Source organism: Sturnira hondurensis, unplaced genomic scaffold, assembly GCF_014824575.4.
Source record: "Sturnira hondurensis isolate 20B ecotype Veracruz unplaced genomic scaffold, ASM1482457v3 Scaffold0017746, whole genome shotgun sequence".
NCBI classification, from domain to species: domain Eukaryota; kingdom Metazoa; phylum Chordata; class Mammalia; order Chiroptera; family Phyllostomidae; genus Sturnira; species Sturnira hondurensis.
In genome coordinates, this window is record NW_028090377.1 from 283,224 (window position 1) to 310,753 (window position 27,530).

Genomic DNA, 27,530 nt, shown 5'->3' on the forward strand with positions numbered 1-27,530 from the left:
TACCTCCTCGGGGCTCTGGCTTGGCTCCAGGACTTTCTAAGAGGTGCGGGGAGAGGATGCGATCAGACAGGAAAGGGGCTCGGAGGGGTGACCCCTGTGAGGTAGTGAAAGGAGTGACGAAGGGGCAAGAGAAGGGAGCGAAGGTTGGGAGCCGACTACCTGGCGGGGATCCTAATAGCGGACCAGCCGAAGACATGAGATCGGAGACGAGGGAGGTGAGAGCTGGTGGGGGAATCTGGTCGGGGTCCCGAGATCGGACGAACTGAGAGGTGCTGTCCAGGGTGACGGGTGGTAGGCGGGGCTGGTGCCGCGGGGGGGCGGGCAGTGGGCGGTCCGGGGCGGGGCCCGGGCGCACAGTCGTGCGGACCCGGCGAAGCAGTCGCGGACGCGCTGACCGAGCGCAGCGGCCGGGCCGGCGGGCGGGCGGGCGGTTGCGAGCATGGTCCTGGTGCTGCACCACATCCTCATCGCTGTTGTCCAATTCCTCAGGCGGGGCCAGCAGGTCTTCCTCAAGCCGGACGAGCCGCCGCCGCCGCCATGCGCCGACAGGCTGCAGGTAGGGGGGCCCTCCGACCCGGGCACCAGGAGAAGCGGGTGTCGGGCAGCGCCCGGCCGGGTCCTCTGCACGGCGTCGCCGGCTCCGTGGCCAACCCTGTCCTCGAGCCGTCCTCAGGGTGGAGACCCTTCCCCTAGTTCCGAATCTCACTCCTGTGCCGACCGCACCCCACCCCCGGAGCCCCTGAAGCCCCAGCTCACAGTCCGAACCTCGCCCCAGACTCTGAACCCCTTCCGATCGGATGCCGCCCCACCTCTGAGAACTTACAATGCCCAGTGGGACCCGGTCCACACCGAGAGCTCTGCTGAAGTCCGGAACCCCTGCCCAAACCCCTAACCCGCCGCTGCGTGCCTCAGAGCCCAGGCGCACCCAGGACGTCCGAGCGCCCAGCTCTCACTCAGGACCCCACCTCGGAACTGGGGCCTCACCGCAAGCCCCGGAGCCTCTAGTCCACAGCCTCATCTGTGCCCCCACCCAGAACCCCACTCAAACATCTGGACTTCATTCCTCACCTGGGCCCCTACCCCAGGGGCTAAAAGCCTCTTTCCATCACGATTTCTTTCCCCTCTGAAGGACCTCCCTCCTACCTCGCTCCTGTATCCGCGCCCCCTCCCCCACACGCACTTGGACCTCCCTTAGTCTTTTCTGGCTTGTCTCATCCTCTCCTCTTGTTTCTTTCTGGGTGTGGTGGTCCCACTTCGTTCTCTGTTTTCTCCTGTGGCTGTTCTGTGTCTTTCTGGGTGTCTTCTCTCTCTGCTTGTCAGTGTCTCTCTTGTTTAGTCCTCTCTTGTTTGGACTCTTTTGCCCGTGTACCCACCTGTCTTGGTTTGTCTGTTATCCACCCTTACCCAGTTCCTCTAGGTTTCTGTCTTTGTTCTAGGGTCTCTCCCAGTGGTCACCCCTGCCCCTATACCTGCCTCTGCTTTGGGGTGAGGAAGGGGCAGACTCAGGGTGCTGGGCTGGTCCAGCACAGGTCCCCAGGACCTCCACCCCTCTCATGTTGTCAAGCATGACATGTGGGCAACTGCACATGGAATGTGTAGTTCTTGGGCGGTGCCCAGGGATCTAAGGCTGGTGGGGTGGTGCGGTGGGGCGCGGGGCTCAAAATTTATAAACCTGTGCATCGCTGCTGTCCTGGTCCTGACTGGGGGCAGCTGGGGGGAGGAGTAGACCGCAATCTGGTGTCAGTCACCTGGAGGAGTAGACCTCAATCTGGTGTCCAGGGCTGGGTGAGTCTGGGTTGTGTGTCTGTGTAGGACAGGCTGAGTTGCGCACATTGAGTGTGCCTTGTGTGTGATCATGCCTGTGGTGTCATGCCATACTGTGTGTGTCATTGTATGTGGGATTGTGCGGGGATTCTCAGGAGCGGACGGTGAGTGTGAGGACTGTGAGTGTACGGTGTTGCATGCCATGTGTTGCTGGGGAGGCTGTGTCGGGGTTTCCAAGTGGCAGTGGTATATGTGACTCTTGTGTTTTGGGGGGGACTTCTGCGTATGTGGTTGTGTGTCTGTCGTTGTGCGGTGGAGTCATAGGGGCCGTTTGCTCAGGGGATTGCGTGTGTGGTTGTGTATGTTATTGGTTGTTGTGTGTAGCCAGGAAGAGCCACACAGGGGCTTGAGGAAAGGTTTCATTGATGTCTCGGCAGAGCGTGGGGTGGAGAGCTGTGTGTGCCTGAGTGTGTTGCCCACGAGGTGACTGGCCTAGAGTCACTGCGTGCAGCCCAGGGCCTGCTGGGGAAGTAGGCCAGGACCTGTGTGCTGGCTGCTTGAGCGACTCTGATGGGAAGGAGTGCAGCAGCACCCAGGGCTGAGGGTTCGAGGCCAGGAGCCTGTTGACTGTGTGGGTGCGCACGCATGGGGGGGATGCTGTGTGCAGGCAAGCTTGTCTATGCTGAGGGGCTGCCTGTGTGGCCCCAAATGTGACATGTTGGTGTGGCACTAGGTGTGCGCATTATCTATGCAGGTTGTATGTCTCTGTCTGGGTGGTGTGTGTGTTGGATTTAATTGGATGTGTGTCTGTAGTTAGGGAGGTGAGTGTGGGGTGTGTGAGGTGCCTGGTGGGAGGTGGAGTGTGATTGTGGTGTGAAGTGTGGGTGTGTGAGCTCTGTAACTTTTCAGTGTGACATGTGGATTGTGTGATTTTTTTCTCCCCGTGAGCTGTTTGTGTGCATTGTAAGACATGTGTGAGTGGTGTCCAGGAAGATGAAGGGTGTTTTTGGGTTCTGGAATGTGCTGCAGGGGGTAAGGGAGTGTGTGGTGTGTGCATAAGGTGTGTTGGCTGAAGGACGGGGTTTGTAATGTTTAGGGTGTGCAGAATCAAGCAGGTGTCCGGTGAATGTTTGTGGAGTGACGTGTGTGTGCAGGGAGGGCTTGGCTGCCATCCTGTTCTTGCTTCCCTCTCGATTAGGTCCCCAGAGATACCCGTGACGTCCTCTCATGGCCCCCTCCAGCCAGGCTATGTCCACCCTTTGCCCTTCATCCTTCTCGCTTTGACCAAGGCCTTTGTCTTGGGTTTCCTGCTGAGCAGGCGCTGGACAGGCGGGCGGCGGGTGATGTCGCAGTCCGGGAACCTTTGTTCTTTTCCTCTCAGCCTGTCTCGTGTCTCGGGCTGGGATTTGGAAGAGGGCGGGAGAGGATGCACGTGTTGCAGGGTCACTGTGTTTACTACTACCTCGCAGTGCTGTGCAGGCACAGGCAGTGCGTGACGCCTAGGCAGTATCGCCGGCGACACCTCCTTGTGCAAGAGCACTTTGGGCCGAGCTTGGAGGGGGGTGAGTTTGCCAACCATGAGGTCTTAGTCCCCTGGGTGGCCCAGTGTCCTTCCTCGCTCCCGTCATCCCCAGGCTGCTGAGCAGCCAAGTGCCCCCTTCTGCACACTGAACTGTCTCCTTTCCTTCCCTGTGAGCCCCCCAGGGGTGGTCCCTGTGCTGGGAGGCAACCAGGGAGATCTTAGTGTATTTCCACTTTTGTTGGTCCCACATCTACTGAGGGAAACAGTCCCTGTCCTTACAGAGACCCTTATGTGAAAAAGAAGGCCTGGCCGTACCTTTGGGGACCCACTAGTCTGATGGGGGAGTTCCCATCAATAGAAAGATCCAGGTCATACCCTCCAGAGAAAACTTTGAAGAAACACTTTGGGCAGCCTGCCAACAGGTGTTGGAGAACGTGAGAGGCCAGGACTCCTTACAGCTGGCAGGCACGATCGGAGTTAGTCAGGAGAGGGGACTGGGGCCAATTTTCTTCAGAAGAAAATTCCAGAAGTTTTCTGAAGTGCGTGGGCTTGAGCTGGGCTTTGAAGTGGGTGCTGGGTGAACAGAGAAATGTGGTCTGGAGCTGAGGAAGATTCTGGAGCAACTGGAAAAAAGGATCTGAAGGAAGCTGGTCCTTTCCATGTGATGCTGCATGACTTTGGATGGCCGTCCCTGGGCCTCACATCCAAGCCTTTTGCCCATCCCATTGTCTGCGGCCAGAATAATCACCATCGTGACCTTTTAGGTAGCTCTTTCCAAATGTAACAGATTAACTCATTCGCTTGTCCAAAAGCATTTATCGAGTACCTGCTGTGTACCAGGCAGACACAGTTGTAAGTGCTAGTCATCACAGTGACCAACAGCTAGTCATGGGGCCCCCACCTTCTGTGTGTGAGGAGCCCGGTCTTGCTGGCCCAGTCACACTGTTGGCCCCCAGGCCCTGCACAGGTGGGCCTCTCTTCTCTGTTCCCTGCTGCCCTGATGTGCACCTGGTTCCACGAGGCTCCCTCTTTGGATGCTGGCCGGGGGGGAGGGGGGGGCGGGGAACTGCCCATCCCATGTGGCCTGAGCTAGGCTTTCCATAGCCCAGCTGCTCATATCCATCGTCAGATGTCACAGACCTCTCTAGGGCTGCTAGCCCAACTGCCATCTAGGGAAACTGAGGTGCATAGCGGAGAGCGGGGGACTTCAGGCAGCTTCCTCTTTAGACCCTCCTTTTACTAGCATTACCAGAGACCAAGAGAAGTCAGGTGACTTGTCCAGGTTTCACAGCAAGGTGGCAGGGCTGGCCCCCGAATACGGCTCTCCTGGCCACTGGGCTGGGCTCTGGCCCCAGCACCATGCTGCTCCCTGGCTGGCCTCTCTACCGCCTGTGGCGGGTAAATGATTATTAATGACCCCTCTGGCTGCGAGACAGGAAATGTTTCCCAGCCACAGCTGGGGACCTGCTCCCTGCCAGCCCCAGCCATCCATACCCGCGTGGCCATGGCATTGGCATTGATGTTACCTCCCTTCTGTCCTGGCCTTCTTTGCTCCTCCTGCTCATCTGCCTTCGCCTCCCTTTTTTTCTCAGGGGTAAAGGCAAAAAGGGACAGAACTTTTTCTTCCATGTGTCTGCCTCTCTCCACTTTCTTTAACCTGATTCATCTCCATTTCTTTCCCTGCCCTCAAATAGCCAAAAGTGTCTCCTCCTCCAGGAAGCCTTTTCTGAATGCACTGCCAGCCCCTTCAGTGGCCCTGTCCTGGGCCCTGTCCACTGAATCTCTCTCATTACAGACTCTCGTGTCTTTCTGGTGGTTTGCTTTGATGTCCCTAGGACTGGGCTGGGGATTTCCTGTGGCCTGTCCTCAGTTTCTGCCATGGAACCGACATGTGGGGAGGATCCTCCCACCCGCTCCCTCCAGGAAGTTCCCAGCCTGGCCCAGGGACTCTCTCTTTCTCTGGGCACCCCAGCTCTGCCTGTCCACGCTACCTACTGTGTACTGCCAGGCCTTCATAGGTAGATTTAGGTAAGCACCTACTATGTGCCTAAACAAGAGGGTAGGTACAGATGAGCATGTTGTGGGCCTTAAAGTTCTGTCACTCATTACCCCAAGTCTAAGTAATAATGCGTTTGTCCTGCAGCAGGTAGACAGACCGAGGTCCCAGGCTGGCAGTGAATGGGTGATGGGATGGGGAGGGGGCACAGGCAAAGACTGATGCTGGTAGGTTGTGTGTTGAGGGCAATGGTGGAGAGAAACCAGGGGACCATGGTGGGACAGAGCCAGGAAGAGCCAGGAGGCATTTCTGGAGAGAGAGAAGGAGAGAATGGCGAATGCGAAGGCTTGCCAGTGACAGACAGGGAAAGGAAAGCGTGGTTCCGCGGTTCCGTGAAGCCATACCAGCTGCCAGGGTGGCTGAGTCAGTGGGGTGGGGGCAGGGGGGCGCGGTGAAGCATCAGAAGAGGAGGAGGCTGGCGAGGCTGGCGAGGCTGGTGGGGGCCACACTGTGCAGTGCTCATAAGCCATGTCGAAGAACTTGGATTTATTCCCTAGGGAACTGGGCCCTGGGCGAAGAGTTGGAAGCCGAGCGGAAATGGCGCTGACCTGTGTGTTAGGGAGCCCCCTGGGAGGTGGGTGGAGAACATAGAAGGAGTGAGGGGGGAGGCTTGCTGGCCGCCTGTGTGGAGACCGGGGCAGCGTGGTCCAGACAAGGGGTGATGAGGCCGAGGCAGGAAAATGTCAAGGATGGAGGGGAGGGGAGGGGAGAGAGGGCTGAGGGGTGGGTGAGGGAGCTGCTCAGCTGCAGAGGTGAGGGGGGAGAGAGAATGCTGCCCCTGGTATCTGGGTGAGGGGGAACAGGGATTGAGGACAGATGCCTAGGCCCACGCCGGGGCCCTCTAGGGACCCAGAGGTCTCAGGAAGGCCTCCCCTGTCAGGAGCTTTGAGGCTAAATGGAGACCAGGAGACCTGGACCATGCTCCATCGGCTGCGTGGCAGGGGTGGCCAAACTTTCGACGTCTCTGGGCCACATTGGGAGAAGAAGAGTTGTCTAAATACACTGTGACACAAAATCACAAGAAATCTCATAATGTTTTAAGTAAATTTATGATTTTTGTGTTGGGCTGCATCCAGAGCCACCCTGAGCCTCCTGTGCCCCAGGGACTGCAGGCTGGACACGCCTGTGTAGCAGGGCGCCTTGGATCTGCCTCAGGCAAAGAGCATTCAGGATTCACAATTTTAAACAATCCATAAATGTAATATTTAATAAAATTTAAATCCAAAAATGTATGCATACATCCCCAAAGGAGTTAAAATGTAAATTTATGAAAATGCTAAACATACGTGATGCTTCTAAAATCACTCGTGAGCCTTGACTACCTCCTTCCACTTTGGATCCAGCCCTCTGGAAGCTCTGCCTGTGCCGCGGCCCCACCCTGGGGGTCCAAGGCCTTCTGATCTTGTGTTCAGAGCACCCCCTCTGGGAGCCCGTCCTCTGGCTAGTGACCTTTCCTGTCCTCTGCCCTGAGGGAGTTGGCCCCTCAAGCTTCCCCCATATATGCCTGCCTTTATGTGGGGAGCCTAGGTACAGGGCACAGGGAGGGGAGGGGAAAGGAGTTGCAGGAGCCAAGGGTAACTTTCAGACAAGTTTCGCAGTTTCCGGAACACCGAAATGTTAAGGTCCCATCTTGCAATCTCTCAGTTGGGCCCTGCTTGGCTCCCACTCTGATAATCTTGCACAAGGCTGTTCTCTGGGCTGCATTTTCTCATCTGTAACAGGAGGAAGTTGGGGTCAATATCTCCAGGGAGTTTGTGAGCTCTGCAGATGGATGGCAGAATCGAGCGCTGTCAGACTGGGGAGGTCTAGCCGTCCGCGACTCTCAGCTCCCAGCCAGGACTGTGTGGAGGCGTGGTGGCGTGCTTCCGACATTCTGTGACTTTAAGATGCCAAAGATGCAGACATTCTAGGATTCTAGGATTTAATGATTTGATGATTCAATGATTCTAAATGGGGCTGCTGGGAAGAGCTGCAACCACCTGCCTTGTTAGTGTCGATGTTCAGTTATTAAAGCAGAACAAGAAGCAATGGAGACAGATAGCTTGGGGCGGCAGGTGGTCCCCCCAACCCCAGGGAGGGCTGAGCTTGCATTAGAGGGAAAGTGAGACCCTCCTAACCTGGGGCACACATGCTTTCTCTGGGCACAAAGGGGTTGGTGTGTGCGCACGCGTGTAAGAGCTGCCACTCCCTAAGTGTTCAGGGTAAGAGGTCATTTCCTTCATTCTCCTGCTTCCACCCCTCTGCCATCTCAGACTACGGCAGACAGAGGAGTGCCCTTGCCTCCCAGCCCCTAAAGTCAGAAATGTCGTGTTGGTGGGGGAAGGAGAGGCCTGCTCACTGCGCCTCCCCAGCAGCCTGGCCTGAGGGGGAAAACAGGACATGAACACTTCCTGGACCCAGACACGGAAACACACACGCCTCTGCCTGTGAGTGCCCAGAGTACAGGGCCTCGGACTAGGGCAGAGGGCAGGGCAGCCGTGCAGGCACTGGCCAGCGACCCATCAGCACCCCTTGAGAGCAGGCTGAGGAGGGAGAACCCTGCTTGTGCCCTCAGGGTGGCTGTGAGAAGGGTTTAAGGAAGGGGGTGTCCCAGGCCAGGATGCCTGGAGAGCCGATGACCAGTGGGTACTTCCCTGCGGTGTGGGCACAAGGCCAGCCCATCTGTCCAGCGGCTTCCTGCCTTTCGAGTTGTGCATATGCCTCAGTACCCACACCAGAGTCAGGAAGAAACACCTAGGCTGGAGAAAAGGATCTCAGATCTCCAGGGAGCCCACCCTGGCTGGGTTCCTCAGAAGCCCAGTGCCATCGCATGGTTTGCAGACGAGGGGATGGAAGCTGGGAGTGGCCCCGAGCCACACAGCACAGCGGGACCTGAAACCTGGCTCCCTGCGTCCCTTCCTGGGTGCTGCCCACTTTCCTCTGAGGCACTTGGAGAGCAAGAGTGGAGGCAGGATTCAGGTTAGGGCGGCAAAGCCCTTGCCTGTCACTTCTCCATCTTTCTCCTCCCACAGGCCAGAAGGCAGATGGGGTGGTGACAGCTGCTCCCTGTCACCCACAAGGCCCCATTGTCTACCACCTCCTGTCTTGGCCCTGAGGTCAGGGTCTCCAGCAGGGAGCCCCTCCCCAGCTGCCCACCCCCTAACGGGCCTCCCTGGGTTCTCTCCCCCGTCAGCCACTCTCCCCTTCCTGTGTCCCAGTCCACACTCTCATCTCTGCTCCCCACAGGCTCTCGCCCCGCCCTTCCGTAGCCTCCATCTCAGGCTGTTCGTGTGTGGGTCTCTTTCAAAAGATAGGTGTGGGAGGACCCTAGGAGATCAAGTTCAGTCTTCTAATCTTCAGATGGGGAAGGCAGCTTCAGAGGGGAAGTTGCACAGTAGGTGGTGGCGGGTCTCGGAAGCACCCGGCCCTTGGCGTCAGGCGTGTTGGATTTGAGGACTGTGTTATGACCAGCATGACAGACTTTTTCCCTCAGCCCTCAGATGTTCTTCCTTCCTCTTCCTTGCCAAGGTTACTCTCTTCTCTGTCACTGTGCCTGCTGCCTGGCTGACCCCTACCGTGGGCAGACTCAGCCTGGGACACACTCTAGGGCTCAGGACTCCGTGACTGGTATATGTACCCATGTATACATGGACATGTGCCAAGTACATGCATGAGTACATACAAGTCCCAGGTGAAAATCTATATCTCATAGTTAGGAGTTAGGAGGCTATCCTGGAACCTAGTGTTCTCTTCCTTTGAGGTACCACACACCTCCTCCAGGAAGCCCCCCAGGACCTCACTGCAGACTGTCTTCATAGTAGGGGTGCCCAATCCACAGCCCGTTTGCCACATGTGACCCAGGATAGCTATGAATGTGGCCCAACACAAAATCGTACATTTACTTAAAATATTATGAGAGTTTTCTGTTTTCTTTAGTGTCTGTGTATTTAATGTGTGGCCCAAAACAATGCTTTTTCTTCCAGTGTGGTTCAGAGATGCCGAAAGGCTGGACTCCCCTGCCAGACCCTTTGTGACGCCTGAGTTCTGTGAGTCTAGGTTCCACCTTTGTGACCCCAAGGACACGGCTGAGTCTCCCCCTAGTCCTGGAGCCCCCCCCCTTCAGTGTTCCCTCCTTCTGTGTCCAGGAGGGGCTCAGCTTCCTGTGGCTGGGTGGGGAGAGCCCTGAGGTCCCCAGAGGACAGTGGGACAATGAGGAGGCCGTGACAGATGAGACGTTTCGTCTTCCCCAAAGCAGGCTCCACCCTCCCCTGACCTCCTGGCTGGTGTCTGGGGCACAGCCCTGGCCTGTGGGCCCCTTGGGACTGGGGTCTGACCCCACACCGGAGGCCAGAGAACCAGAGCCCCTGGCCCCCAGCAACAGGTCTCTAGCCGCAGGCTGTGAAGCCAGGTCCCTGGGGACCTGAGGCCTCCAGGAGGGGTGGGCCAGCCTGCTCTTACTGTGGGGGTGGGGGGTGGGACCTGCGGGAGGGGGATTATGGGGGCGCTGTGAAGGCCTAGCCGAAGTTCCTCACCCTGTCTACCCTCCCCATGCTTGAAGTTGGACACGGGAAACCAGAGGGTGAGGGGCAGTTGGAGAATCAAGTGGAAGTGGCTGCCCCCTCAGGGAACAGGGGGGCTCCCCAGGCAGCTTAGCCAGTGGGGCATCAGAGGCTGCGTGGAAGAGAAGGCTCAGGCTAGTGGACAAAATGGATGGGCCCTGGGGTCAGGCACTTATCTCAGTCCTCGTCACTTCCTCTGCCGGACGTGGCTGGGTTAGCAGGGTCAGCGCACAGAGGAAGGAACAAGTCGGAGCCAGAACACACCAGGCCCTCCGGTGGCCTCGGGCAATAGGTGACCTCGTCACGTCCTGGCCTCATCCTGGTCCATACAGGCCCAGCCGTGTGGCCACAGTCACCCTGGGAAAGGGCTACATCTAGACTGTTGCTCTGCACACATCACTCCCCATCACCCTGGGCTATGCTCAGGCCCAGCCACAGGCGTGCTTGAATGGGGAGACCCCCACAGGATGCAAGGACATGCAGGATAACCAGACACCCTGCCACAGCCACACCACAAGCATCCACACACCAGCTGCAGCTACCGTCACCCCTGTGACTCAAGGAGAGCCATAGATTCCAGCAGTCATGGGCAGACGTCCAGGGCCTGGATGAGAAGAGGGGGGCACCGGGCAGGGAACCCAGTGCTCCCCATACCAGACTGTGTCCTCCCCGCAGCTTGCTGAGGGCCTGAGGCTGTTTATTTCCTAGCAGGGGTGGGTGTCTCGTCCTCCCTCCCCCTCCCTGTCCCTACCACACGCTTCTGAGGCTGCCAAATCAAATCAGCCCCTGCGCCCGCACTAGGCTGGCATGGCGGCCAGCAGCTGACGGGAACGAAGCCAGGCTCAGAATATCCCAATGCCTGTGTCTGTCCCATGCCTGGGTATGCTCGTCAGGTGGGGGTGGGGAGGGGCAGCTGGCCCCTGGGCAGTGCCTCCCAGAGAGACTGGGATTTCTGGATGCCACCGGGCTGGTGGAACCCTGGAGATCAAACGAGTGGTCTTTGGTGTGTCCATCAGCATTCAGGGAGCTGATGAAATGGTGCCGATGGGACACAGGTTGGGGGGTCCATTTGGAGCCCAGACAATTGGGTGCCCGGCTGGGGTTGCAGGCTCACACACAACTGTACACCTTTAGGATTCACAGCAACCCTAGCTGGGAGCCCAGCTCAATGACTATGTCAGCTGGATACTACAAATCCCCTTAATAGATGGAGAAACTGAGACTTAGGGAGGCCTAGCGAAGTTCCTTGGAGAGAACCAGAAGTGGAGTGGGCCTCGGATTGGGGCAAAAATGTAGTGGATTCCACTGCTGAGGGGCCCCTGGCTGAATGAAAGAGCTGGGCCTTGTTCTCAGAGTTGAGAGACAGAGAATATGCCAGTTAGAGGTGCCCAGGGAAACGGGGAGTAGGAAAAGGGTGGGGAGAGAGCAGGGTGCAATCAGGCTGGGCAGCCTGGATGAGGCTGCCTGTGGACAAGAAGCCTGGGGTCTGCTAGGGCCTGGGTGGGGGAACAGGCTGGGGAAAAGGACCCGCAGGCCTGAGCCCCTGGCCTTTTTGTCTCTGCAGCCAACCAGGACTTCCCTGCACAGGAGCCATTGCCCCCAGGAAGTAGAGACGCCCGACTGGAGGTGAGAGCTCAGCTGAGGGAGGAATGGGTGGGCTCCGGAGGCACAGTCTGGGGGTCAGTATGAGCATTGCCCCCACCCCTGGGAGAACTGGGAGGCTGGAGCCGAATCCAAGCCCCACCCCCTCCAGCCGAGGGTCACCCCATACCGAGTCCACCAACCCTGCCCTATTCCTGACTGGGATTTCTTCCCACTGAGGACTGGTCCAGGTCACCTGAGAGTCATTTTGGGACTCCTCCCTCACCCTCCCTACCCTCATCCAACAATTTCCCATGGATTCTCCACCTAAGTATTTTGTGAATGTGTCTCCTCCTCTCCATTCCCACTGCCTACCCCAGTCTGGGGCTCATCATCTTCCCCCTGGACAGCTCACCGCTGCCAGCTTTCAGTTGCCCCCGACCTCCATGTTGCTCCCAGAAGGATCTTCCTAACACACAAATCCGAATTTGTCATTTTTCTGCTCAAAAATTCACCGTATTGCCCACACCGCTGCTTCTCTGCTGCCCCAGCCAGGCCACAGACCCACGTTCACCCATTCCTGCCTCCTAGAACCGCTCTTGCTGGCCTCTTCCTGCCTCAGCTTCCCAAATCCTTCTGGGCTCAGCTCTAGCCTCCCCTCCTCCAGGAAGCCCTCCCAGCCCTGCACTCCCTCCTCTGAGCTCTCCTGCCCAGGCAGCCAGACACTTGGGCATCTGCTGTCTGTGCCATTAGCGTGTTGTTTTCTCCACTATGTGACTCTGTATGGCTTCCCCTCTGAAATGCAAGCTCCTTGAGCCCTGGGGACTGTTCTTTTTCTCATTTCTCAGTCTTACTGAGTGGATTTCCTTTGAAATGAGGGCTGCCATTGCTAGCCCCTGACCGTGACTTGAGGTGCCTCTTAGGAGTTTTCAGTGCTCAGAGGGGCCATGAGTGGCAGAAGTGGGGTGGGCTGAGGTGGTGAAGGTAGGCGTGGAGGAGGGTGTATGTAAAGTGGACCAAGCAGCAAGACCAGCACGAGGCCACTCTGTGCCCAGGCCAGGTTGAGGGGAAAGGGAGGCTGCTGCTGTGTCAGCCCTTCCTCTGTGCCAGGAGCTTCAGACCCACTTCCCTGTCAATCCTCACAACCTCCCTACGAGTAGAGGCTGTTATTCTTTCACATTTGGGGGAACTGAGACCTGCTGTGGTCACACAGTGAGTGAGTCCAGGCAGAACTGAGCGTGGAGCCCAGCTATGTCTCCTGCCTGACCCGCGCTCATTCTCTCCCAGCCTGCAGTAAGACTGGGAAAGCAGAGGCCCACCCAGGGCCTGGGGCGGGGGCGGGGGCCAGCTCGGGCTCACTGCTGGGGCTGGCACCAAGCCCTGAGAATGTCCCTACAGCTGGGAGCTGGGGTGGTGGTGGGGGCTGGAAAGTCATTATTAATTTATTTGTGGCCATTCCCTGCGGGGCGGGGCTCCTCCAGAGCCGGGACAGATGGCGTTCCTGGGAGCCAGCAGTGTCTCAGCAGCCACTGCCACTCGCCAGGAAAGACTGTATTTGTCATCCTCCCAGGAAGCCCTGAAGGAAGAGGGCTTTGGAGGATCTGAGACCCTCCTGGACAATGGGAGCTGGGCCCTGAGAGAAGACCCCTCGCCCAGGCTCCTTGTTTATGCCTCTAGGCACAGCCCCCTTCGCCTAGGCCCTTGGCCCTGCTCCCTGCAAGTTCAAATTCTGCCCCTCCTTCCCAGCCCTGCTAAGCTTCACCTGTACCATGGGGCCTACCTGGGCCATCCCCAGTTGGTCCCTTTGTCTCTATTCTTTCTCCACCTTTCCTTTGTCTGGGTCCTGCTGCCCAGGGATCTTTGTCTATGAGCCCTCAGCCCTGTGCTGCCCCTGCCCAACCCCACACCCACCCAGAAGCTGGCAGGTGTCTGTCTGGCCTCTTGGCAGAGCCTGCTCTGTTTCTGGGTCCAGTTAGTACCCCATCCCGAGCGCCAGACCCACTCTCAGTCCTGCTGGGAGAGACAGGTTGCCACCCTTGGGGACTCCCCTGCATAGAAAGGATGGGACTGGAGAGAGTAAGGACACTAGGATGTTGCTCAGACTATAGGGACAGCTGGAGGGAAAGAGGGAAGGGGGATGGGGAGATGACAAGAGCCTTTCTGTCTAGGGGGAGGCTGGAGAGACAAGACAGCCTCATCTAGCGGACAGACCATGGGGTCAGATGGGCACGAGTTCAAGTCTCAGTTTCACCACATCCTAGGTGTGTCTTTGGGCCAGTACCTTAACCAGTCTGAACATCTGCTTCCTCATGTGTCAAAGGGATAAGAAGCTCCATCGTTATTGGATATAATCACTTGCTAGACAGAATTAGACAGAATTGTTGCTGGGAAAAGTCGCAAAGACAGTGTACACGGAGTTCCTGGACCACAGCAGGTCCTTGGAAGCAGCTGGCACCCTCCCTGCTCCCCTCAAGGGTGAGCTCCTTGGAGCCGAGACTAGGCTGTGACCCGCGAGACAGGACGCACCGCAGGGCTGAGCTGGGGCTCGTGAAGGTTCTGTGGGCACCGTGCATTCTCTTAGCCCTGGCGATGTGACAGCCAGGGAGCAGGGCTGCCAGCGCCCACCCCACCCCACCTGGCAGTCATCTGTTCAGCACACCCGCTGGGACGGCTCCCTGGCCCCTGCGCCAGCTGGAATCCGCCTTTGGGGTCAGGGTCATTGCTCCCTCTGGGCATCAGGGCTGAGGTGAACCCAGCACACTGGGTCCATGCCCTCTCTGTGTCAGCTCTCAGGGCCTGGACAGAGGCTTGGGTGCCCTAGCTGGGGGAGGGGCAGACACAGACAAGGGCACAGGGGTCCACACTGAGCACCCAAATGCTCTGCCCACACGGGCTCCTCCACGGCTGCCCATGGGATAAGTAAAGACCCCTTGGTGTGGCATCGCCAGGCCTGCCCGCTGGGCCCCACCACATTCATCCCTAAGCCGCAGACGTGGCAGTGCTCCCTCCCCAGGACACTAGCTCTTCTGGGCCTCCCTGCATTTGCTCAAACTGGCCCTTCTCTCTGGAGCAACATTCCTACTTTCCCCCTCAACTACTCCCCTTTGGATGTCACCTCCTCTGTGAGTCCTCTCAGATTGCTCTCTCCACCTCAGGTCAAGTCAGTCTCTTCTCTTTCCTGGGCACTCACAGCCCCCCAAATTCCCTGAGCTAACGGTCAGGTAACTTGTTGTCCTGTGTGGTTAATGTCCTTTCCCGTGCAGTTATAAACAAACACCTGAGTGGTAGGAACCAGGGCTGTCTCCTTGGTCTCTCCTGGGTCCATGTGGGGCCTGCCGCAACCCTGCTATGTAGTAGATGCTCAATAAGTGTTTCTTGATTGAATAAGAAGGACTGTGAGGGGTGTCAAGTAGTTGCCAGAGGGGGCAGTTGCTGGATTGGTGGCAGTCTTAGAGACTTCCTGGACCTTTGGAACTTGGAAGGATGGGGAGAGTCAAGACCGCTGACTGATGAGAGATCAACGGCACCGTCAGACAGGTCCATGTGGTCAGCTTCTGAGAGGACACCTGAGGGCACAAGGCCCAGCACAGGACTGGGGGCAGCAGGGAGGGGGCCTGGTGGAAGGACTCAGCCCTAGAAGGGGCTGTGGGAGGCTGGTTCAGTGTTGAGAACCCAGCTCCAAACACTCTACGCCCCGCGTCCTGGGCTAAGGGCCACTTGGTCTCAGAGCCTGGGCTGAGGCTGAGGTCCCCAATGGTGAATGAGCAGTCGGGCATGGTGAGAGAGGGCTAGGGAGGGCCAGGAGCCCCGGGGTGTTGTAAGGTAGGACTGCTGTGGGGGGCAGAGAAAGGCTTTGCAGGCAAAAGGAGCAGCCTGTGCTAGGGCATCTGTCCCTCTGGGAGAAGGGCCGACATGTCGGTGGAGCCCAGGTGACTAGGCAGGGAGCATGGCACGGGGAGGTCTGGAAGGGCTGCTGTACGTGGGACTTCTCAGGTCTGTATTGAAGTCTTGAGTGAGTGCTTCTCACTGGCAGATGTGCCAGCCTCCTCCTGGATTCTGCACATCAGGAGCAAGTGGCTTCAGTGATGCCCCATGGCCCCAAGGGAGCTGCTGTCAACAACTCAGCATAGCATCTGGCATCCATAGGGGCCCCCAGGCCCCGCCATCTGTCTGTGCGCACCTGTTGGGCTGCACAGGCCTGGGGTGAGCAGGGACTGGGGGCCGGGGAGGCGGTCTCAGCTGCCACTCCAGCCCACCTCTCTGTCTGGCTGTCCATCCATCTGTTCATACCCCTGACTAACTGAGGACAGGGCAGAGATGGGTAGACACAGGTCCTGTCATCAGAGAACCCTCGTCTGAGCAGCAGACGTCAACACCAGAGATTTAACACCCAGAGAAGCCACAAGCGGACACTGGGTGAGGCTTGTGGGCAGGCCAAGGCCCAGGGAGGTCAGGCTTGTTGCGGGTGTGGAACGGAGCCTCAGCGGGAGCTAGGGACTGACTCAGAGGCACACAGCCAGCCTGAGGCAGTGCTGGGCTAGGTGCTTTCGGTCCAGGACGAGGTTCCTCTGGCCAGCCCCTCCCCCACTCCCCGCCTGGCCCTTGGCTGTAAACACAGGGAGAACAAGTTCCGTTTCTGGGGAAATATTTATCTCAGGCCGTGTGGGGAGCGTGTGCTGGCCTCTGCGTGTCCTTCCTGCGGGATGGCCTGGGGCAGGAGGTGAGGGGGCTTGGCAGCTGTTGGGGGCAATCTGAGGGGCCCAAAGGCAGGGCAGGAAGGGTGTGCCCTGAGGCTTCTGCTTGGAGCCAGAATCTGAATGCCGGTTTGGAGGAGAGGAGAGAAACTGGTTTCTTTCCAAATCCCACAACCTAAACTTCTCCTTTCTCACTTCCTACTGTCATCCTTGTCAGCCCTGCTCTCTTTGGTTCCTGCCTCCAAGCCTTTGCTCCATTCTGGTGCCCCTACCTGGGTTGCCATTTCTTCTTCCTCTAATTTCCAGCTCTCAGCTGCCTTCCTCTGGGAGGCCTTCCCTAACTCTCTAACCCCCTAACCCTTTGTCCTTCCCTGTCCACTGTCTGTCTGTCCCCCTCCTCTGGCTCCTAGAAGCTTCAGACTGAGCCCTTAGACCAGCTGAGCTCTTGTCCCAAGCTATTCAGACAGTGTAGTTGCTTCTTCCAGGCTGCCCATGGTGCCCCTCCCGGGAAGCACAAGCCCGGGCACCCTGAGAGAGGGGCAGGGCGCAGAGGCCCTTTCGGTGGAGCCAGGACAAGCTGGGAACACGGAAGCACAAGCTGAGACTGGGCGAGGTTGACTGAACAGGGGGAAAATCCCGTGGGTCCAGCCAGAATGAGGGGCAGAGGGGCCCAGGGTTCCGCTGGCCCGCTCTGGGGCTTTGGGCTGTGTGTCCCAGGCTGGGCCAGGCCTGGCGGGAGCCCTGACAACAGGAAATCCTTGGGAACAGGCAGCGGCTGAGGACATGGAGCACAACAACAGGAAGCAGCCTTGACAAGGGGCAGCAGTTCTGGCGACTGCCTTGCGTGGTGGGGGAGAAGGGAGCCTGTGGCACCCAGAATGATATGACATCAAGGTGACACTGAGGCACTGATTGTGGGGTAGACAGTGTTCTTCTGAGTGTGCGACGCTGAGCTTGTGACGTGTGGCCTCAATCATGGGACGCCGAGGGGAGAGGGGTGAGTCATTGAGTGTGACACTGGGTGTGACGGTGAGTGACACCAAGTGTGTAACACCACTGGTCAAAGGCTGTGAGACAGTGGGTGTGCCACCAAGTGTATAACATGCGACACTGAGTGACTTTGGTTTTGCGATGCCGAGTGATGCCAAGTGTGTGACACTGAGGGTGTGGCATCAGGAGGATCAAATCCATAAACATGGACGAAGGACACTGCGGTGACAGGTGTGGGGCCGGGTTTGTGATTCAAGTGTCTGACACAGAATTGTGAAGCTGAGTGTGTGCCCCGAGCACGTAGTGAGGCCGAGTGTGCAGCCGGGAGTGCCACATGGAGTGACGTCAAAGGTGTGTGAAAACCAGTGTGTGATGCTGTGTGTGATGGTTGTGACAATGTGAAGTGTGAGCACCTGGCACTGTGTATGACGACACTGTCATGGGAAGACCCCGATGGGTTCAGTGCGGGAAGCGACACCCTTCAATTTGTGGTTTTGAAGGACTGCTGTGGCTGCAGAGCACCCGTGAAGGGCGACTTGGAAGGGCTGGGAGGCGGCGGGCGGACACGCCGGAGGCTACTGCAGCCCAGGCAGCGGTGCCTGGGCTGAGCGGGTGGCAGGAGACTTGGAGAAAAATTGATCGACTTTGGAGATACCTGGAAGGTAGAAATGACAGGACTTGCTAAGTGAGAGGACGAGCCAGAGGGAGAATGGAGGATGCCTGCCAGGTTTCTCACTTGAAGAAGCAAGCGATGGAGGGTGGAGATGATACCGAAATGGGTGGAGACTGGGAGAAGGTCAGGGTTACCAGGATGGGAGGGAGCAAGGAGGCAGAGATGAAACCTGTTTGGACATGAGTCAAACACCCAGGCGAAGAGGTCCAGTGAGCGGCAGAGGCCAGGCTGGGCATACATTTGGGAGCTGGCAGGCATAGCTGGTTTATGAAGCAGTGGATCTGGCTGGAGAGGTAAGGTCTGAGCCCAATCCCAGAGTCCCGCCCACTCCGTCATCTAGGCCTGGGGTGTGTGAAGGAGCAGCAAAGACACAGAGGAGGAGCCGCCAGGGAGGTGGAGGAGCCCAGGAGTGTGGTAGGGGGTGCTGCTGTGCAGTGAGGTAAGGGTGATGGGGCAGCTGTGCTGGCCTGGGCCCCGTGCACAGGTCTGTCGGACAAGAACCGTGTGGGAGTCCTGGCCGGGTGGCTTGGTTGGTTGAAGCATCATCCCATGCACCAAAGGGTTGTGGGTTCAGTCCCCTGTTGGGGTACATGCAGGAGGCAACCTGTCAATGTTTCTCTCTCACATCAATGTCTCTCCCTTCCTCTCTCTCTAGAATCAATAAACATATCCGTGGGTGAGGATTAAAAAGAAAGGTGGGGCCAGTAGCCAGCTGGCCTGGGCAGATGATGAGAGGGAGGCGAAGACAGCATAGTCAGGCCTTTGGAGTGCTGTCTGATGGGGTGCAGTGAAGGGGCATGGGCCCTGAAAGGGGTGTGAGTGCAAAGGAGAGTACAGTTTTTTATTACAGAGTACTTAAAGACAGTAATAGAAAGGAGAATATAATAAACTTGCCATATATCCATCACCCAAATCTAAGTTACCAAGATATGGATATATTTAGTTCACTGATCTTTCTTTCCTCCTTTTTTTTCATTTTTCTTTCCTAAAGCATTTCATTAAAAATTTTTAAGCTCTGACGGGTATAGCTCAGTTGATTGGACATCGCCCTGCAAACTGAAAGGCCACCAGTTTGGTTCCTGGTCAGGGCACGTGCCTGGGCTGTGGGTTCGGTCCCTAGTCAGGTGTGTGCGAGAGGCAACCAATCAATGTTTCCCTCGCACCTTGATGTTTCTCTACTTCTCTTTCTCCATGAGAGTTTTATTTTCTGATACTAAAAGTAGACTTGTTTCAATTAACTTGAAACACATTTGTTTAATTGTGGTAAAATATCCATAACATAAAATTTACTATCTTCACCATTTTTAAGCGCACGGTTCAGTAGTGTTAAGTAAGTGCACGCTGGTGTGCAGCCGATCTCCAGAGCACTTTCACTTTGCGAAACAAAACCCACACCCATCGAAGAGCTCCCCTCCACCCAGATCCTGGCAACCAACACTCCCCTTTCCGTCTCTATGACTTAGACTACTCTGGGCTCCTCGTGTAAGTAGAATTATACAGTGTTGGTCCTATTGTGACTGGCTTATTTCACTTTCCATAATGTCCTCTAGGTTCATCCAGGTTATCATTTGTGCCAGAATGTCCTTCCTTTTGAGGCTTAATGATGTTTTATCGTATGTGTACACTACGCGTTCATCTGTTCATCCACTGCTGAACCCTTCCTGCGCCCCCACCTTTGGCCGTCGTATACGATGCCGCTGTGAACATGGCTGGGCAAATGTCTCTTCAAATCTCTTCGCCATCATGCTTTCAGTTCTTTAGGCGACACACCCAGAAGTGGAAGTGCTGTATCATATGGTAATTTTATTTAAATTTTTTGAGAAACATCATCGTGTTTCCCATAGCAGCTTTACCATTTTATATTCCCATCCATAGTGTACTGAAAGGGCTCCAATTTCCCCACATCCTCAACAGCACTTGCTATTTTCTGTTTCTTTTTTGTTTTTTAAATTTTTTGAAGTGTATTTGATTGATTATGCTGTTACAGTTGTCCCATTTTTCCCTCCCTTTTATCCCCCTCTGCCCAGCGTCCATCCTCCCTCCAGCATTTCCCCACCTTAGTTCATGTTCATGGGTGGTACATATAAGTTCTTTGGCTTCTACATTTCCTATACTGTTCTTAACCTCCCTCTGTCTATTTTTTTTAAAAAGATTTTATTCCTCTTTTAGAATGGAAAGGAAGGAGAGAAATATCAATGTATGGTTGCCTCTCGTGCATCCCCTGCTGGGAACTGGCCTGCAACCCAGGCATGTACCCTGACCGGGAATTGAACCTCGATCCTTTGGTTCGAAGGCCCGCGCTCAGTCCACTGAGCTACACCAGCCAGAGCTCCCCCTGTCTATTTTGTACTGACCATTTATGCTTCTTATTCCCTTTACCTTTTCCCTCATTCTCCTCTTCATCCTCCCCCTCCTCCTCCCCGCTGATAACCCTCCATGTGGTCTCCATTTCTGTGATTCTCTTCTTGTTCTAGTTGTTTGCTTAGCTCCTTTGCTGTGGGTTTTTTTTTTTAGGTTCAGTTGTTAATAGTTGTGAGTTTGTTGTCATTTTACTGTTCATAGTTTTTATCTTCTTTTTCTGAGATAAGTTCCTTTAACATTTCATATAATAAGGGCTTGGTGGTGATGAACTCCTTTAACTTGACCTTATCTGGGAAGCACTTTATCTGCCCTTCCATTCTAAATGATATAGCTTTGCTGGATAGAGCAATCTTGGATGTAGGTGCTTGCCTTTCAAGACTTGGAATACTTCTTTCCAGCCCCTTCTTGCCTGCAAGGTTTCTTTTGAGTAATCAGCTGATAACCTAATGGGAACTCCTTTGTAGGTAATTCTCTCCTTTTCTCCTGCTGCTTTTAAGATTCTATGCTTATCTTTAGTCTTGGCTAATGTGATTATGATGTGCCTTGGTGTGTGCTTCCTTGGGTCTGAGCTTTTTGGACTTCCTGGAAGTCTATTTATTTCCTTTGCCAGATTGGAGAAGTTCTCCTTCATTATTTTTTCAAATAAGTTTTCAATTTGTTGTTCTTCCTCTTCTCCTTCTGGCACCCCTATGATTCAGATGTTGGAATGTTTAAAGCTATCCCAGAGGTTCCTAAACCTCTCCTCATTTTTTTTTTTTGAATTCTTATTTCTTCATTCTGTTGCAGTTGAATGTTTATTTCTTCCTTTTGTTCCAAATCATTGATTTGAGTCTTGGTTTCCTTTCCATCACTGTTGGTTCCCTATATACGTTTCTTTATTTCACTTTGCATAGCCTTCACTTTTTCCTCTATTTTGCGACTATAATCACCCATTTCTGTGTGCATCCTGATTACCAGTGTTTTGAATTCTTCATCTGATAGGTTGGCTTTTTTCATCACTTAGTTCTATTTTGGGAGTTTTGATCTGTTCTTTCATTTGGACCATAGTCCTTTGTTTCAGTGTACCTGTTACATTGTAAGGGGTGGAGCCTTATGGTTTTCACTAGGGTGGGGCAACCCACATTGCCGCACTGTGGTGCTGTATGTGGTGGAGGGGTCGGAGAGGGAACAGTGCGGCTTGCTCAGCTCTCAGCTGGCTTTGAGTCACTTCCCCCACAACCCACAAGCAAATTGGGCCCTTCTGGTGTTGATTCCTGAGTTGGTGGGTTTGTATATTCTAGGACCCTGTGGGTCTCTCCAACAAACTCTCCTGTGAGGCTGGGAGTTTCTCTTGCCACTGGAACCCCCACAGGATTTTCTAGCCAGAGATTCTGAGGCTTTCTTTTCCCCTGCTGGAATCCTGGGTTGCACAGTCTGTCTTGCTCCCCAGTTGTTCCTCCCAGTTTATCTGCACACAAATGTGGGACCATCTGGTCCTCCAGCCACCACCTTGTCTTGAATCCTCTCTACCCTGGCTGCCCATCTCTGCCCCTCCTACCAGTCTGAATTAATGTTTCTTCTTTAACTTTTTGGTTGTCGGACTTCCATAAAGTTAGATTTTTCTGACAGTTCTGGTTATTTTTTGTTTTTAAATTTGTTGCTCTTCTTTTGGTTGTGTAGGGAGGCAAAGTGTGTCAACCTACACTTCCTTATTGGCTGGAAGTCTGTTTTTTATTTTTGGTAATAGTCACCCCAATGGGTGTGAGGCGGTATCACATTTTGGTTTTGATTTGCACTTCCCTAATGATTAGTGATGTTAAGCATCTTTTTCACTTGCTATTTTCTCCATTTGTCTGTCTTCTTTGAAGAAATGTCTGTTCAAGTCCTTTGCCCATTTTTAAATCAGTTTGTTTGTTTTATGATTGAGTTGTAGGACTTGAAAAAATATATTTTGAATATTAATCCCTTATTACATATATGATTTCCAAACATTTTCTTTCATTTTGTAGGTTGCTTTGCTGAAGTGTTTTATTTTATTTTTTCAAATATTTTATTTATTTATTTTTAGAGAGAGGGGACGGGAGGAAGAGAAGGAGAGAAACATCAATGTGTGGTTGCTTCTCATGTGCCCCCTACGGGGACCTGGCCCCCAACCCAGGCACGTGCCCTGACTGGGAGTCAAACTGGTGACCCTTTGGTTCACAGGCCTGTGCTCAGTCCACTGAGCTACACCAGGCAGGGCTGCTGAAGTATTTTAAAGTAAGTCTCAGACATTAAATCATTTCACCAAAGGTGGATTTTATTAAGGTCAGGGGTCCTGAGTGATGTTGAAGTGGGACAGGGCCACACAGAGCCGGAGTGGAACCGTGTGGATGATGTTGTGTGAGGTGACACTGTGGACATGGGGAACAGGGTGTGTGGCACTGAGGACAGGGCACCCTCAGGGAGGGTGAGAGTGGCAGTCCCATTGTGTGTGGCCCTGTGACACCAGTGATGTATGACCCTGTGGACACTGTGAAATGACTGTATCACTGAGTATGTGGGACATGCCATATGAAGGTGACAGCAATCACGTCCCTGTGTGTTGTCCTGGGGTGACGAATGGGACATTGTATGGGAGTGACAAGGATAGTGGGTGTGCTGAGGGTGTGTGTGTAATCCATGCTGGATTAGCCCCAGCCTCAGCTACTGACCAGCATGGAGTGGACGAGGAGAAATGCCTGATAGGGCCAGAAATGGTGTCCTAGCTGGAGTGGGGCCTCCTTCCTCTGAACTCCCCAGGAAGGCTTCCTGGAGGCAGGGAGGGTGCACGCCCATGGGATGCTGTGGGTACCAGGTAAGAGCAAGGGCTGTGGTATCAGACAGCCCTATCTGGCTCTCTCATTTAGCAAATCATTTTATCTTTGAGCCTGAATTCCCTCAAGTAGTGAATGGGACTGTTGGGAGGATTACATGAAATAGTGCTTTTAAATGAACAATATCTGGTGCTAAGCAAATGCTCACTGGTCTCTTGGGGAGCACATTCCTCACATCCTTTGGCCCAGGCGTCTGGAGTGACAGGGATGCCAGGGGTGTGCAGAGAGGGTGTGCTGAATGAGTGATATCATGTTCTCCTATGTCTGCACCCCTTTGTCTCCAGCATATGGTTGTCAGTGCACCCCCACTTGCTCCCACACCCTCCCCTCCCAGGCTCCTGCCATCTTCACCCGTTGCCAGCCTCCAGCCCAGGCCCCTGCAGCCTCATTCAATTATACCGATGCAATTTGCTTAAGAAAAAAACCCTTATAATTTGGTTAATCACACCAGTAGGGGATCTGGCCCAGGCGGGGAGAGTGGAGATGGATACCAACAGCTGAGGACACAGGTCTGGAAGTGCCTGTCTCTCAGGACCCCTACCCATTCCTTTGGGCTCCATTTTGGAGCCAGCAGAGTCCAAAGCTTGAATAGCCCAACGCCAGCTGCAGAGAGAGAATTGTGGACTGGCCAGGCTCACTTGTGCCCCTGGGAGGGTCCCTCGTCCTTTCTATGTCACCATCTCCCTGACCATGGAAGTTGAACTGGGGGAGCAGGGGTCACTGAGCCTCCGGCCAGCTAGCTGGTCTTTGCATCCAGGTCTTTTCTGTCTCCCTCAGACTTTGGGAGGGCCTTCTCTGGGGCTTTGGGGAGGGAGGGGCTGAGGGGTGGAGGGGACAAACCTCAGAGGAAGTTCAGAGGGGGTGATGTCCTCAGAGCCTCATCTGGAACATGTCCAGCCCGGTCCCAGTGTCAGAGATCCTTTAGTCCCAGGCTGCACACCCGGAGTGGGGACAGGAAGAAAGGGAGCTGCTGTTTCCTGGTCACCCGCAGAGCCGCTGCTTCTGACCTCCCAGGTCATACCTTGCACAGGGGCTCCCACAGAGGGGGCGGCACTGACACCCAGCCCATTTCCCTCAGGGCTGCATTTGCCCAAATGGTTGGGGTCACCTCTTTCTAACTTGCACAGAGGGGCCTAGTCCCCTCCTGGGAGCCAGCTTAGACAGGACTTGTGTGGTTCCAGTTCAGTCTTCTCAGCAGTGCTGGGAGAAGGCACCAGGAAGGCAAAAGACTTGTCCAGTGCCACACAGGTGACACATGGCAGGGTAAAGGTGTGAGCCTAGGTCTGGTAGAGGGGATGGAGATGCACGGAGGAGGAGAATCAGAACCCCACGTGCACAGAGGGCGGCACTCTGAGCCACGCACTCATTCACTCACTTGGAGTCAAAGCCAGCTGGGGGTGCACTCACAGTCCCTCAGACAGCCGCACACTCCCTGCCCACACCCAGGCTCACACAGACTCCGACCCAGGCCGCAACGGTCCCTGTACGTGCTGGTGGCTCAGGCGCCAGTGTGGACACAGGGGCATTCACACATTTAACTCTTACACACATGCTCCTACAGTGTCACAGACCCTTGTGCTGTCATGCAGACGTCCTCCTAGTGAGTCAAGGGACAGCATCTGCTGTGGTCACATGATGACACCTAGGGTCAGGATTTACGGATGACTGATGGTCAGGCCACACGTGCTTAAGTCAACAGCAAAGTAGGAGCTCCCATGAAGTGAGAGAAAAGGTCAGTTTTGATGAGTGCGCCCAGAATTTTGTAGTCAAAAGAAGTCACATGAAAGCCATGTTGATTTTTATTTCCAAGATAAAATTTACATGGAGTTGGGGGTGGGGTGGGCATCATCGTCTTTTTAGGCCCCCTGCAGGGCTTCCAAAGGAGCTCCGTGGATGCACAGGCACAGCGATCCATGCGCTCTCCCGGGCCTCACGTTTGCCCAGCCCTGGGCTGTGTGTGTGAGGATGTGTGCCTGGTGGCTCCTGGATCCTTGGGATGTAAGCAGAGAGGAGGGAGAAGTTCCGCAGACTCCGGATGTTTGTTCCCTGGCTTCCTGGGCCCTCTAAAGGCAAATGACTTTGGATGCCAAGCTGCTTGCCCCGGGCAGAGTGGGTGGGGTGGCAGGTTGTTCGAGGAGCCTGCCCCTGGCTTGGAGCTCTGCGGACGGGGACCCTGCATAAGGATCCGGCAAAGCTGAGGCCCAGGGCCCGCTTCTGGTGGGCTCAATGGCCCATCCTCTCCCCTCCCTGTGTCCCAGTTCCTCCATCTAGAAAATGGAGGAAAGGAGGAGGTGAGACCTCATGGGCTCTCCCCTGGAGACTAAAACTGAGAGGCATTCTAGGCCTCGGGTGCAGAGGGAAAAAACCAAAGCTGGGGAGGGGAGATGGAGGGGCCAACAGGGTCCAGGTTTCAGGGCAGGGTGCAGGGCCACTGAGCCTGCAGCGTCTTTCCATCAGTGCCCCCCTCCCTGGAGAAGGACTGTGCCTCAGTGCCAACCTCTGGTCAGGACTCCTGTGGTTCGGACCCTCCGTGATCTGCCTGGGAAGAGTGCAGGGGAGGCGAACACTGGAGGACAGGACCAGGGGAGCAGAATAGCGCAGTGGGGACAGGGTGCTGGAGCAGGACTGGGGCTGGGCCTGGAAGGACAGGAAGGGAGAAGAGAGGACATCGCAGTGCAGGAGATGGAAATGGAGGGGCCGAGGCCTGGAGGTGGGAGGGATGGAGAGGTGGGGGTGGGGGGAGTAAGCTTGGGAAGTTGGGAAGAGGCTGGAGCAGGGGAGCCTGGATCCTGGGCGTCACCAGGAAGAGCAGACCCAATGTCAAGGAGTTTAGATTTTGACAAACAGCTCCCAGCAAGGCCTGGGCCTTGAGAGCCTATCCTGGGGCCCAGGAGCCAGGGCAGTCTTATGCGAGGGAGGGAAGTTACAGACTTACGTTTGGCTGTGGGTGAGGGTGTGGGGCAACTCGCAGAGGCTTCTGCCCTGGGGGACAGAGTGGATGGGAGCCCAGGGGCTGGGACATGCCTGGCATGAACCCTGCCAAGAGGATTCCTCACTCCAACCCCCAACACAGAGGGCTATTTTTAGGGACAATAAGGGGCTCACACATTCCTGCAGGGGCAGGGAAAGGGGCGGGGCCAGGAGCCAGTGCAGAGGGAATGAGTGGACCCCACTCCTTCCAGTTCTGGTTTTGTCTTCAGTGTCTTCCCCTCTGGGCTGGAGAGGCTCTGTGACCCTGGCCATATGACACTCCCAGCCCCTGTCCCTAAGGTTCTCTCTTCACTCTTGTCTGTTCTTCTGCCTTTGAATTGGTTCTTGTCTGTGGCAGTTTCTTTCTCATACTGTCCCCCACCCCGGGATTTGGGGAACAGGTGAGTTGGGCCAGGCCCTGAAGATAGAGCCAAGTACAGTAATGGGACCAAGCAGTGAGGGAGTGGGAGACAGGTACCATGGAAGAAGAGACAGCCAGGGGGACAGACGTGCAGAGCCAGGGAGACTGAGAGACAGAAACAGAGCTAGGGACAGAGTCAAGGAGAGCCAAGCTCACCAAGACCTTTCCTCAGGGCACAGACTACCTGGAAGCCTGCCCACCCTGCCTCCTTTCTTGCACACTCTTGGAGACAGGGAGTTCACCCCTCTCCACTGCTTAAGCTTCTCCTTTGTGGTACGACTGACTCACAGCAAGCTTACACCCGCCTCTTTGTGGCTACCTGCTCTGCCTAACACTGCCCACATGTACCTCTGACCAAGAGTCTAAGAGAGTGGGGACATCAGGTGACCAAGATGATGGGGACAGCAGTGGTGAGGGGGGTGCTCATGATATGCCTTGGGAGGGGGCAGGGCATGGAGGAGAATGTGGGCGTTGGGGATGGGGGGACTATAGACTCTGCCACGTGGAGAGGCAGCTGAAGGTGTGGGAGGAGCCCTGAACCCATCCTGGACTCTTGATCTGAGGTCTGCCCATCGAGGCCATTTCCCCTCCCCACATCCAGCTCTTGCCTCCCTCTTTCTGCCCACTCTGGCTATTCCCCAACCCTTCCTTTCATGACCTCACCCTCGTGCTAGGGACGAGGGATTCACTGAGGGATCCCAGTGAATCAGGCCTTCAGAGATCTGAGTGTTCACACAATTCCTTGCCTCCCCAACTCCTTTCCCCTTCTCACCCCTCATCCACCCCCAAATGTAGTCCTCGAGAGATCCAAGGGGCCCTAGGACAATCAGGAGGGCATCTTGGAGGAGGCAGGAGCTAAAGTAGAGCTGAGACTGGCTTAGAAAGGGTGAGGGACTTGGGGGGAACTAGTTGTGAGCACTGGAGGGATGAGCTCATTGCGGGGAGGGGGACACTCCCCAGGGTCGGGGGGCACCAGGACCGGGCTCAGGTGTATTCTACAGTGCACGTGTCTCCAGTGTGGCTCAGAGGCTGGAGACGCGGCCCTGTTGGAGTAACAACTGAAGCCGGAGTCTGCGAAGGGCAGGGGAGGAGGATGGAAGGGAGGGAGATGGAGGGGAGGAAGGGC

The 27,530-nt window shown here is 55.5% G+C and overlaps 1 protein-coding gene across 2 annotated transcripts in view; it reads left to right on the forward strand.

Moving 5' to 3' along the window:
• Positions 1-366: 366 nt before the first annotated feature.
• The window catches only part of PDE2A (phosphodiesterase 2A), a 64,299-nt gene continuing 37,135 nt past the window's right edge, over positions 367-27,530 (forward strand). Inside the window, exons 1-2 of one of the 2 annotated variants that reach the window (XM_037068613.1) lie at positions 439-556; positions 11,445-11,506. In XM_037068613.1, coding sequence (XP_036924508.1) covers positions 538-556; positions 11,445-11,506 — 81 coding nt within the window. In that variant the 5' untranslated portion in view covers positions 439-537. Of the gene's footprint in view, positions 557-11,444; positions 11,507-27,530 lie in introns of both variants that reach the window. The other variant, XM_037068612.1, reaches the window with a different exon arrangement.